Source organism: Dermacentor silvarum, chromosome 10 (genome assembly GCF_013339745.2).
Source record: "Dermacentor silvarum isolate Dsil-2018 chromosome 10, BIME_Dsil_1.4, whole genome shotgun sequence".
Classification (NCBI taxonomy): Eukaryota; Metazoa; Arthropoda; class Arachnida; order Ixodida; family Ixodidae; genus Dermacentor; species Dermacentor silvarum.
In genome coordinates this window covers 23,767,023-23,779,688 of record NC_051163.1, presented here as the reverse complement: position 1 = coordinate 23,779,688, position 12,666 = coordinate 23,767,023, and the positions used below count along the sequence as shown (strand labels likewise).

Here is a 12,666-nt window from a genome sequence, read left to right as displayed (position 1 = left end):
CGGCCTCGTTCACTTTCCAGCCGACATTGGGGGGTTTGGTTCGCTCTTTTTGGAGGGCTCGAGCCTAGCACCACTTTGACGGGCACATCCGAGCACCAACAGCGGCAAGCCAAGGCGGCAGGCCAGCGAATGCATACACAAACACCAAAACACAAGCACGCCGAAATAAAAATGATCGTAGCCTCGGACCCGGCAGCGCCCGAGAGCCCGGCGTCTTGAGATTTGAAGCGATTAACCCGGATAAATTACGCGTAGCGGGGCTAAATAAGATATCGCTAACGCTGCGGAACATTCTGGGTGTGAAATGAATGCGTTTCGCTCGTAAATTACGCGGAATTAAAAGACGTGCAGCAAAATCGGAGAGTTTTTGATTTATAATTTTATCGTCAGATGGCGGCACAATTGCGTTAAGTTTTCGTCTCGCGAACCGAGATGGCGCGTCGGTTGCGCCGCAAAGCAGACGGCGCTCGTCGATTCTTTGAGCAGACGACAATGTAGATGGCGCAAAGCAAAGGGCGTCTTCGATCTCGCAAGAGCACCAACGTTTTCGCACATTATCGAGGCGAAGTGACTCGAAATTTCATTACATCCTTGAAATGAGAAAATCACGCCGCTGTGAATAATAAAAGGCGAGAGAATGGGAGCAGAACCCGTGAGATACGTCTGCCGCATCTTAAAAGCGCAACCTTGCAGAGCAAAGCCCAGTGGCGTACCACAAATTTTTTCATTTTTTTTAAGGGGAAGGGGAGGGGGGGGGCGGGCGTCACGGATTGCAATGCTTCAATACTCTGCAATCCGTGACGTCACAATGACACTTACCACAAGTTACCAACTAGCCCAAGCCACCACACTGACGTACCGGCCCTGACATTTCAGCACGAAATTGAAAAAAAAAGAAAAAAAAAGAAAGAAAAATGAAACTTTGACCATCATTTCTCTTCTAATAATCAACCTAGTACCGCGAAATCAACGACAGTAGAGTTTTTCAAGAAAACTTTATCGATGTAAATTGATTCACTGTTTCTCTTTATCAGTGCCCCCTTTAAGATAAAGAATGCGTATAGTCAGCGGAACTTTTCTTTTGTTCGATAGCTGTTTTAGGAGACTGCAACCTGGCTATATAGCTCCTAAAACAAAACCATTCAGGAAACGTGTGGCTCACCGTCTGTTTGCTGTCTCGTACGACGATCTCCCGGCTCTCCTCCTGCGGCTTGTCCCTGGGCCGATAGGTGATGCGGTAGCCCTCGAATTCGCCGTGTATGGTGTGCCTCGGGGGAGCCGTCCACTGTATACGGATGGTGGAGCTGCTCGTGTTTTGCGCGTGCACGATGGTCGGCTTTCCCTCCGGCACTGCAAGATCAGAGGGCGAGAGGAACGATGAAGCGGCAGCGAGCAGACGTACACCGCAAAACATTCGAGTCGACATTGGCCGTTCTCGAACAAAATAAGAACACAACTAAGGGGAAACGCTCTTTCAAGACTCTATTTCCATTATTTGGCGGGAAAATGTTCGTTATACTTCGCTCTGGTTCCCTCTGGTGCCAGGATGGAACCATGGACGAGGGCGCCATTGCCAGCTTGCGCACCCAAGCATCACAACAGCACGTCATCGTGACGTCACAATTTTCAAGATAGTTTATTCTGCATGAGTCTCTTTGGAAGAGAAAATAGTTATTAGAAATCTCGCTGGGTAAAGGATTCGGTTCGACTACAATGTGATGTAATATTCGTTTGATCGAGAAGAAGCTGCCGAAATCTGCGAAGTAAGGGAGCGCTAGTGTGAGGTCTTCAGTGTGGTGTCGTCACCTGTATTTTGGTCCGTGGATATTTTCTTGCTTACCACGCGGCCAGTTACAGTTAGACTGGCCGTTTTGGTATTCCGTACGTGCAACTTACTATGCCTGCTTTTAAGATATATACGCACTTACTTTAACATCATGAAACATCATCGTCCTATTTTAAGTCCCCTAGCTGCAGGACAAGGGCCTCTGTTTGCTGTCTGCCCAGTGATCTCAAATTAGCCACCGTCTTGCGTCAGCCGAATCCATATCCTATGCCCGAAATGTCCTAATCTTACCCCATCATCTAATCCCCTAGCGAGGCCGAATTAATCCACAACTCGATCAACTATATAGCTTCCTGGTTAGCTCAGATATTAAAGAACTACCACTCAGGAAAAGCGCGTTGGGCCCGGGGATACCCGTTAGCACGAATTTTTCTTCAACTGCGAAGCTTTCATTCCGAGAGCTACTGTCGATCGGGTGAAGTGACAGTTTCCGCTTTCATGAAATTTTAGAATTTCCGCATAATTGATTTGTAGTACTCTGACAGTTCTGTTCGTAACCTGCTCTGTTCGTAACCCCACTGCGGCGTCGACCGTGAGATGACGTACCTTCACGTAGCGTGACCATGTAGAAGGACTCCTTGCTGGGTTTGCTGGCGCCGATGGCGTTGACGGCCAGCACTCGGAAGGAGTACACCGTGAACGGCTTCAGGCCGATCACCTGGAAGTTGGTGCTGTTGTCCGACGTCATCACCTTGTTCCGCGTGTCCCAGTCGCCTTTCTCTCCGATTCTGCGACAAGACAACAGCGCATGCGTCAGTGAGCGTGGTGCCAAGATTGCTTCTTAAAGAGACGCACGTTAGCACTCACAGTGTTGCTGGGGAGAAAACAAATAAAAGTTGTAATGTACGTCACGCAAATGCACATGTTTACTTCGTCATGCTATTAGGCATTTCGACATGGCGAAAGGGACGCCACCAGTGCATTTTGAGTAATGCCGATCACCTAGATGTAGGCCTGGTAACGTTAATGTCACATCATCATCATTAAGCCCACTGTTCTGTTCCAGCGATCTCCAGTTAAACATACTCAAACAAACTCCCGTCTGTGCGTCAGCTGAATTTATTCTATAGCGTCATACAAAGCGACGTTTATTATTATTATTATTATTATTATTATTATTATTATTATTATTATTATTATTATTATTATTATTATTATTATTATTATTATTATTATTATTATTATTATTATTTCCGAACAGTGATGCGCCTTCTACATCACTATCGAATCGCTTAAAGCAAAGTAGCGCTTATAGAAGAACCGGATACAGAGCCGTTTTCCGTAGCGACCTGCCTGCGGTCTCATTTGACGGCAAGCGCGCTTTTCTGCACGACAGAAAAGTCCTGCGGAAAGTACGAGGCGACGCGCGGGAAACTGTAATAATGATTTTGCCAGATTTGTTATCCTTGTATACTCATACAAAACACGAATTTGAGCGATAGTAACGACCAGATACATTAATCTATCAGCGAGAAGCTAAATTAACGAGCTTTTTTTTTTCTTTTACTTTTTTGTCAATGCTAGCACTATTACACAATCACGAACTGTTCGCCTTCTCGGCTTTGAACCAGCGACAAAGCTTCCAGTAACGGGACAAATATTTCAACGAGAAAAAAAATCGTTCTGTCTGTGTCAGTTTAGCTGATTAACGTTTGATAAAACAGAAAAGAAACAAGTGGTGGATGACGCGACGTGGCACTAACGCGGGAGGTTAAAAATAATTCCGAGATTGTTCTTAAAAAGCTGAACGCCTCGGCAATGGTGCTCTCGCGTAATGTAACACAATGGAAGCACAAAAACGGGACGATGCTCGCGTGACGCAGATCACGGAGCCTGTTATGTGAACAAAGCCAAACGCGCCGCGTATTCCGGTCAAGACAAATGGGAGCAATCGGGAAAACATGACCATCGCAACGAGGGCATACAATAAGCGTAAAACTAGCCTCGCGTGAGCCCATCGTCGTTTTGTTCATTTATAATTTTGTGTTACTCGCGAGCTGCGAGGAACACAAAGCGTTTTGTCGCCGCTTCTCCCAAACGGAACCAACTCCTCTGGGACAATTTCCGACCACGCCATCTCGCGGTTTAATTTGCGAGCGCTGAGAGAGAGAGAGAGAGAGAAACCTCATACTTCTACAAAAGCGAATAATTTTGAGAGAGAGAGAGAGTAACAGGGTGAGGGAGGCAGAAAGAGATAGAGGAATGAAGAGAGAGGGAGAAAGATAGAGAAATGTCGGAGGAGGGATAGAGAGAGGGAGAAAGAGATAGAGGGATCAGAGGAAGGAAATAAAGGAAATAGGAGAGAGATAGAATGATGGCAAGAGAGGGAGAAGGAGATAGAGGGATGATAAGCGGGAGATAGAGAGGAGAAGAGAGAAAGGTAGAAGGAAAGAGAGATGGAGAGAAAATTGGAGAGAGAAATGTATGGAGGGATGAAAAGAGAGGGAGAAAAAAGAGAGGAAGAGTAAATAGAAAGAGAGCGAAATATTAGAGGGATGAAAGGAGAGGTAGCAGGAAAAATAAAAATAAAGGGAGAGGGAGGGATAGAGACAAGGGGAGGTAAAGAGAGGGGGAGAGAGAGAGGCGGCGAAGTAACGAGAAAGATCTTTTCCGGTGGCGCTGTGCGTCCTACGCGATTCTTTACTAGGGTTTTCTGTATACAGTGCGCGTGTAAAAAAAAATAAAGAAAGAAAGAAAAAAAGAAAAGGACACCGCGAAGAATGCGCTCGTGCCATTTACTCGGGTCGTTTAAAACCACGGCTTGTCGTATTGCGAGTGTTCCGAGAGCATTATGTGGTGCTTCGTTCGCTTGTTTCTTACAGGCTTGGCGGGAAAGGAAATGAACGTCGTTCCCGACGACTCGAGGTAATTAATCGGCGAGGATATGCTGCGTGTGCTGCGCTGTCGTCGCGGTTATTGAAATACGAAAAATAAAGAAAGAAGCGGCATGTAAGCAAAGAAAGAGAAGTTTAAAGTGGCAAAACGACAAAAGAAAGTATGAGTGAGCTGAAAAAGAAAGGAGGAAGGGGGGGGGGGGACACACACACACACTAGAGAGTGCATTAATCGCACCCGCATAGCACAAAACTCCAGTTGTCGTGGTTTTATCCGCATCATTTTTTTTTTTTTTTTTACGAAGCAAATGGCGCTAGAGGGCACGGGGTAAAAGTATGGGGAAATGATAAGGAGGTACGAAACGAACGTGTTGCTTCACGAGCGAACAAACTAAATAATAGTTGTGATAAGCATTGTCCTTTCCGAATGGCATTTGAGTTTTTGTCGGCTTTATTTGGTGTACGGTGAAAAAAAAAGTGAAAAAAAAAGTGAAACAACGTTGGGCAACAGACGACCTGTTTGCCTGAAGCCATCCGACGTTGCTGAAGTTCTGCGAAATAAAATATGCGTCTCTATGCGGATCTTTTAGCAAGCAAATATTATGAGTATATTACGAAGGATGAATAGAACAACGTCCAGGACGATGAAAGTAATCTAATTATCTGGGATGATGAGCCAAGGTTAGGACAATGTGATGGTTAGAGCGATGCAGACAAGCAGAGCAACAATTATTCGCTAAAAGATAATGGTCAACGCCTTCCTCGTATTATTACAGGAAAGGGCGAAAATAGATAGTTATATAGTTATATAGATAGATAGATAGATAGATAGATAGATAGATAGATAGATAGATAGATAGATAGATAGATAGATAGATAGATAGATAGATAGATAGATAGATAGATAGATAGATAGATAGATAGATAGATAGATAGATTCTGTAATAAGGAAACGCCAACGCCGATCAGTCCTATTCCTCCTTTTTATTTCCAATGATTCTCCTCCGCGAACTCTCGGAGAGTACAGCCTTCAAAGTGCAATAGTTTTATTTAGTTAGCTAGATAGCTCGTTAGCATACTTAGTAAGCTATTTAGTTTGTTGAGAAAGTGGATTCCGCTCGAGAAATCCCCATCTTCATGACAATGTATCGTCGACGAGTGAATCAAATTATCATAGAATTAAAAAAAAAACACTAAAGTTTTCTCCGTGTTCGTTCGTGTGGTGTCTGCACGTGGGTGTGTGCGCGCGTGCGCAAAGATGGCGTACTATAGGCTGCACAAGTAGCGCGCTCTAACGAGAACACTGCCGTACCGAAAACTAAATTCTCCCGAAATCTCGTTAGATCTGAAGTTCACGCAGGAGACACACGTACATACAAAACAGTCAATCTCGTCGGATTTACCTTATTAGCATAATGGCACGGACTTTGTTGTGTCCCTCCGTGAAGGGTAGTAGGGGCTCGAATTAAAAATAAAAGAAAGAGTAGTCTTTCGTCATCAAGAGCGTCGCCGCTGAAGAGAAAATTTCCGGCGAGACACGAGCCGCCCAAAGGTGGCTAAGCGAAAATTCGCCGTATAGAAACAGGAGTTGGACACTGAATAAATAAACAGGTGAAAAAAAATTAAGAATGTAAAAAAAAATGACGTCGACGGTGAGAAAGAAAAGATACAAGGAGGAGACGGTACGAACAAAGAAGAAAGAGGCAGGGGGCGAGCGCTGAAACTCGAGAGCTGGGAGTTACACGCGGACGAGCGAGGTCGAAACTCAATTTGAAACTATGGCAACGGCTGTTTCTGCCCGGCTGCTTCTTTCTCGGCATTTTAATTTTTTTCGTTCTTCTTTCTTTCTGGAAAGCGTTACACGTGCGTGAACCGGGTGAGTATATTACGCGTTAGGCTTTCCGGCTTCATTATACGTAAACTCGACTCGACTCGCGGGGGTCACTATCAGTCCCGTGGAGTTGGGTGCCCGTTTTCAGTTCCCACTTAGCGACCGGTTGAAGTGTAGTCGTCGCTACGTGTTACTGTCATCGCGATGTCGTTGTGGCATTTAGGGAGACGTAGCTCGCGTCGGGGTGACTCGTTTGCTTGCGAATGAATAGCGCGAAAGAAGCGAGCTTTATAGGGGGCGGGCTTGTCGGGAGGAGAAGCGGTAAGGAGGAAGCGTTTGTTTTAGCAGTGCCACCAGGGGGTCACTGGTTTTACAGAATCAGCGTCGACGCAGAATGGAGGAAGAGGTCAAGAAAGTTGGCAACCAAGTGCGGGGTAATTGAAACTGTAAATAGACAGCCAGGAGTCGTCAGAGAGAAAGTGAGAGAAACAGAGACAGTGAATTGGATGCAAAGAATGGAAGCACGGAAGGACCATGGAGATTTACAAGAATGAGAATAAAGAAATTAGACGGGAAAATACGCACGATAGCACAAAGGGCAGTGCCCTGCTAGTGGAGGCTCGAGCCGGTTGCCTAACGACAAAAACATACCGGATCAAATATTCGCAACTAGATAAAGGCACGTGTATGCTGCAGCGAAAATCCGGAGACCACTCAGCACATCCTAATGGAATGCGAAGGGATTGGCTCGGTGAGAACAGTAGGCAACGTACAACTTCCACGAGCGCTTGGGTTTAAAGTTGACGGAAGCATCACCAGGACAGCAGTTGAGTTAAGCCAGAGACGTTTAGAGTATTGGTAAAAAAAAAAAAAAAGGCAGAGATTGTTACGACCGGATCTGTTACAGTCATAGGTAGCGGTACAAGGTAGATTTTGAAGGAGAAAAAAAAGATTAAAGAGATTTATACAAAAATGCTAGATAAAAAAAAAAACATGTATAGCACACCTGATTAAATCAAGCAGGCTACGTGACTAGTTGTCACCGCCCCGTTTCAACGGGGATGCAATTAAATCATCATCATCTTTATCATCAGCAGCAGCAGCAGAAGCCAACGTCTGCCTCTATCGCGCGCGCACTTGGGCGCAAACATGAGAAACACTGATGGCATACCCCAATGATCACAGTCTAGAGAGTCGGCACGTTGAAGTAGATGCACAGCACACGTGTCGTTTGGTAAAGACGAAACCTTATAATAGTACTACGAGCCATGCACGCCCATCTACGCGGGTTGCCATGGGAAAGCGGTTATGGCGGCTGACCGGTTATGACCATGTGTTGGCGTGTTGCATTATACGCATAGTCGCAGTGACGAGAAAGACTATACAACCAGCTCACACTTTGAAGCTTCTCTCAGCGTTGAATTGGGGTGGGGCCTAGATGATGGTTCGACCAAGAATTGGCTAAAGCCTTGCCGGGAACTGATCGCAGTATGTGACGGCACAAGGAAATAGGTTCGGGAAACGAAGTCTCGCGACGCCACCTGCGTCCTTCCATTATTATTATTATTATTATTATTATTATTATTATTATTATTATTATTATTATTATTATTATTATTATTATTATTATTATTATTATTATTATTATTATTATTATTGTGTGTGTCCTGGAACGCGAAACTCGTGCTCTTGAAGGACACGGATGCTGTCTGTCACTTCAGAAGTGCAGTAACGTGGCTTGACGCGTACACTATCCTTTAACTTCCTTGTAAGTCCTTTTGTCACGACTTTTGCCGGTCATCTGTGTCTGATTTGGTTGTTTATGCCTAGCTTACTTACGATTAATTTTTTATCGTTGTTGCTTTCGTTTGTTTTCTTGTCCTCTTCGTTCAATTCAAGCGCCTCATCTGCCTCGCGCGTAGCAGGGCTGACATCCTTTCGCTTATACGTAAAATTCTCTGTCCTGTTAAACCAAAACAGCGTCGCTAGCAATCGTAGGCATCCTCTCCTATTACGTCCACACAACGCACGATGCGCGTGAGTGCTGTTCTTCTCTCGAAAAAGAAAAATGGCTGGAAAAGGATTTTCGGAAGAACACGGTGCCACAGCCATCCCCCATTCTCAACCACTTCTTCTTCTTCATTGTACTTCATCTCACTAATTCCGCGCAGTACAGCGAAGGCTATAGCGCCCGCGTCAGCCAGTCAGGGGTAACGAAAGCCGGCTGCGCGTTCCAGAGAAGGGAGGAGGACGGTATCGCCCAATGTCCACTACTAATCTGTCCGTAAAGGTTCCGTTGAGTCGGCGTCGCGCGGAGGGCGATCAGAAGCGGGAAACGCGGAGGAAGTACTCTTCAACCACTGGCCATCTTCACATTACAAAACATTTGCAGCACAAGGATTGGCCGGAATTTTCTCTTACGAACATTTCTAACGTAAGAGCTTTCTTGTGGACATAATTATCTTTTCCGGTTGGCAGAGACGCGACCCATTGTATCTCGCTGCGCTGCGCGCAATTGGTCAGATGCAGTGAGATTCTTCGCTGCCGCGGGTATCCAAACAGCTATAGCGAAGAAGGTTAAGATTGATGGTGACGTAGAAGCTTGGAGGTACAGGGAACGGGCTCTCACTGACCGCGGAATTCTTTTATACCCCGGGCAGCGTTAAAGAGCCCCAGTGATGCGAGAGAGCAGAGGCGATCGCCGCAATGGAGAGAAAGCACTGCTTCGTTCTTTGCATTTGTCCTGTTTGTTTCTTATGTATAGTGGGTTTTGCTTCGCTACGCCAAAGTGGTCGATATAGAAATGTTCTGAGAAGAGCACGAAGTATTGCAGAGACGACGGAAGAAAGAGGAAGCGAAGTGGCGTAGCGTGAAAGGCACGGGACGGTGTCATGGTTGGAGCCGCAGGACTGACTCTCGATTTCTGTTCTCCATTAGCGTCGCTCGCCGGGCTAAAACGCTTCGGGTCTCGACGGGCAAGCAGGAGCGGCCCAAGCTGCGCAATTTCGGCCTCGCTCGAGCTGATGCATGCTGCAACAACTTGAGTGGATATACGTCACAGCGCTCGGATATCGTTAGAATGTATAGTGTGGCTTGTGCTATACGGTTCGGGAAGCACAAGCTTTAGCGCATATATATCAAGCCTGCGATGCGATTTAGTTTGGGGGAAGGAAAATAACGCGAGACAACGCACGAGGCAATTTAGCAGATGCTGCGGCCAGGTTGCCCTCCGGGAGTACGTGTTCCCGACCTCGTACACTTGACACACGGGCCCTTCTATACGACGACCTTCGATCTGCGCACATATCTATGAAACATATTTGTGCCCCTGTACGGGCGTATTGTGCTATGCCTAAAGGTAGGCTTCGTTACCATCCTATGATATAGAAGCTTAGCTGGTATGGTATGGTATGGTTCTAAATGCAGACCGGCTTTTGCACATTTCTTTGAAACAAATCTGTTTACGTACTTGTAAACATATCGTTGTATTATGCCTAAAGGTAGGATGCTGCAAAAAAAAAAAAAATCTGTTTCCGCGCTTGTAGCCAGTACAGGAGCGCGCCGATGTCTTCTGCAACCGTCGAAGAGACACCAGTAGACCGAGGCACTATTGATAAATATTTATGAGCTCAATTCGACTTTCCCAAAGGCCTCTGGCTAGTGGCGGACGAGAAAGAAAACTACTCGACTTCGGCACGCGGTGATGCCTGCTGCAGCAATAAGATTCCAGAAGTTACCATATTATATATACTCCTTTCGCAAGGGAGGGTGGCGAAGAAATCCACCGCTTCGAGCGCCACGGTGCGCAAGCTACTAGCCACTCCCAGCGGGAATCGAAATCGCGCCGACGGACACGCGGAGCGCACGAACCGCGCGCGGCCAACCGTGAAAATCCGGGTCGTGACCCCCTTCGCGCCCGAGCCCGAATACCCCCCCTCCACAAGACGGTCCTATAGCTTCCGGGTTTGGGCGCTTCCTCAGAGACACTGGGAAAAGCTCCTCTCGAACTATGGATAGAGCCCGATCAAATTCCTTTTCTCTCGCTGAAAGAAAGAAAGAAAGAAAGAAAGAAAGAAAGAAAGAAAGAAAGAAAGAAAGAAAGAAAGAAAGAAAGAAAAAATAGTTAAAAGGACAGAAGGCATGAGCCGTGTGCTTTCCTATCCAAAGTCAAGAACCGCAAAGTCAAGAGAGCACGGTCAACTTTCTTCGTCGCCAGCGAAAACGAATCGAAAGAAGCAAATGCCTAAAGGCTAAGATACGGACAAACAAGGAAACGACAGTTCCTTGCGGCGCAAGCGCCGCCATGTTCTGTCCAATCTTGAGTAGTGCGTGTCGTTGTTTTCGCTGCCTTATACTTCTGCGCCGTGCCGCCGACGGTAATTTAATCTCAAGATTCTGGTTCGTTCGACCTTTTGTTGCTCCCGCTGTCACGGCCGGGAAAGTCTCGGCTTCACCATAACGCGCTCCAGCTTTCCACTGCAGGTTCTCCGGCCGCTACTTTCTTCTTCTTCTTCTTCTTCTTCTTCTTCTTCTTTTTGCGCTGCCACATGTCGTCAAACGAGCTTTAGCAAAGCTGACTGGAACGATACAGAACGCAGAGTCCCAAATGGCTTTGCGGTATGTAAGGTACGCTCTTTGAAGAAAAACAAAATTTAAGGAGTGATAACGAATAACGGAATAAAGGGTAGGACACTCCGAATCGGATGAGAATAAAGATCAGGTGGCCAGATGCCGTGCACAGTATAGTTAATCGAGTTTGGTAATAATGCACCGCGAGTAGTGAAGAACAGAAGCGTTTTTTTACGAAACGCGTTTCGCAAGGAAGGAAGCACAAAGCAAGGGGAAAAAAAAAGTGAGAATAGTCTATAAAATCACATTAGTCGCCAGACATGGCGCATTCGACTAGCCGTCTGAGAGTGCTCCGGCAAGAGCTTACAAAGGAAGCGTAATACAGCGGCGAAGGTCCGAGTCCGAGACAGTCGGTAAATTAAATAAAGAAGCAATAGACCGCGCTGTAAGCGTGCGCATGACTTGGAAGTGTTGTCTGTGACTGCTTGAAAATGGATCACTTAGTGCTAATACACTCAGCTAGAAGTCAGCGCTTTGTGTGTTCGCAGTGTGTTTGTGTGTGTTTTCAAACTGCTTGACACGCCTTTGGCGTCGTTCCCTTTAACGAAACATCGACGAAACTCTAGTGCGAGCACACCCGAACTTGAAAAGCGATAATGAAGTTACAGTCGAATTTATCACTTTTAGCTTATCCGCATTACGTATTACCCTTTGCGGGCTACCGAAACATCGGTGACGTGGACGGCAGCTGCAGCGATGGCAGCGACATCGTGTGACGGTTTGTTCAACTACAATATGTTAGAAACATTTTGACGAAAAATAGGTCATGTATATTAATAACTATGTTACTGCTGACGCTCTGCGCCAGTAGCAAGGTATAATATGGTCGGCCGTTGTGATCACATCCATGTGTGCTTTGGTTAAACGTAGCATCACAAGATGGCGCCACTACCGCTGCTTCTCGCGTCCACGTCACCGGCATTTCATTATTCCGTAAATGGTAACACGTACGTGGAGAGATTAAACTCTCGATTGTCGCTATTGTACCCGTTTATTCTCTATGTGGTAGAGCACAGCTGGGGCGTACTACAGCGACGAGTCGTGATGTGCAATTGCATGCGTATTGTATTGCATAGTCAGAGTGCCCCAAGAGCGAATAGAACGTCTGACAGACAGCCCAATTAAATATAGACCAAACGTACGCGTACTGTAAATAATAGTTAAACAATCGCTCATCTTGACCACTTTGTAAACGCTAGAAAGCGCTCGGGCTGTAAAATTTTAGCTCCACGAATGCTCATTCAGCGCCATACGAGTATATTTCTCCGCGTAGTAAAAACGCGTTGACGCCTCCAGCTCCTTCGCGCACAAAAAAGAAAGACAAATGCAGCAACACGAGCAGCAAATTGAATTATACTGTACCACGACCAGGCAGTTGCACTCAAACAAATGTAGTACTGACCTGACATTTAAATACAGCGCAAGCATTGACGCTTTAGAAACACACGATTCTTGTTCCCCTGAATGGAAAGCGAGATTGCTTAGACCACAAACGCCTGTTTCTATTATACGATACACAAATGCGA

At 46.1% G+C, this 12,666-nt stretch overlaps 1 protein-coding gene across 1 annotated transcript in view; it reads right to left on the bottom strand.

Annotated features, from left to right (window-relative positions):
• The window catches only part of LOC119466527 (tyrosine-protein phosphatase 99A-like), a 206,952-nt gene that overhangs the window by 34,432 nt on the left and 159,854 nt on the right, over nucleotides 1-12,666 (bottom strand). The window contains exons 4-5 of the mRNA XM_037727048.2: nucleotides 2,393-2,574; nucleotides 1,163-1,350 (exon numbers count right to left, since the gene is read on the bottom strand). Of these exons, the coding sequence (XP_037582976.1) occupies nucleotides 1,163-1,350; nucleotides 2,393-2,574 (370 nt within the window). The remainder of the gene's footprint in view (nucleotides 1-1,162; nucleotides 1,351-2,392; nucleotides 2,575-12,666) is intronic.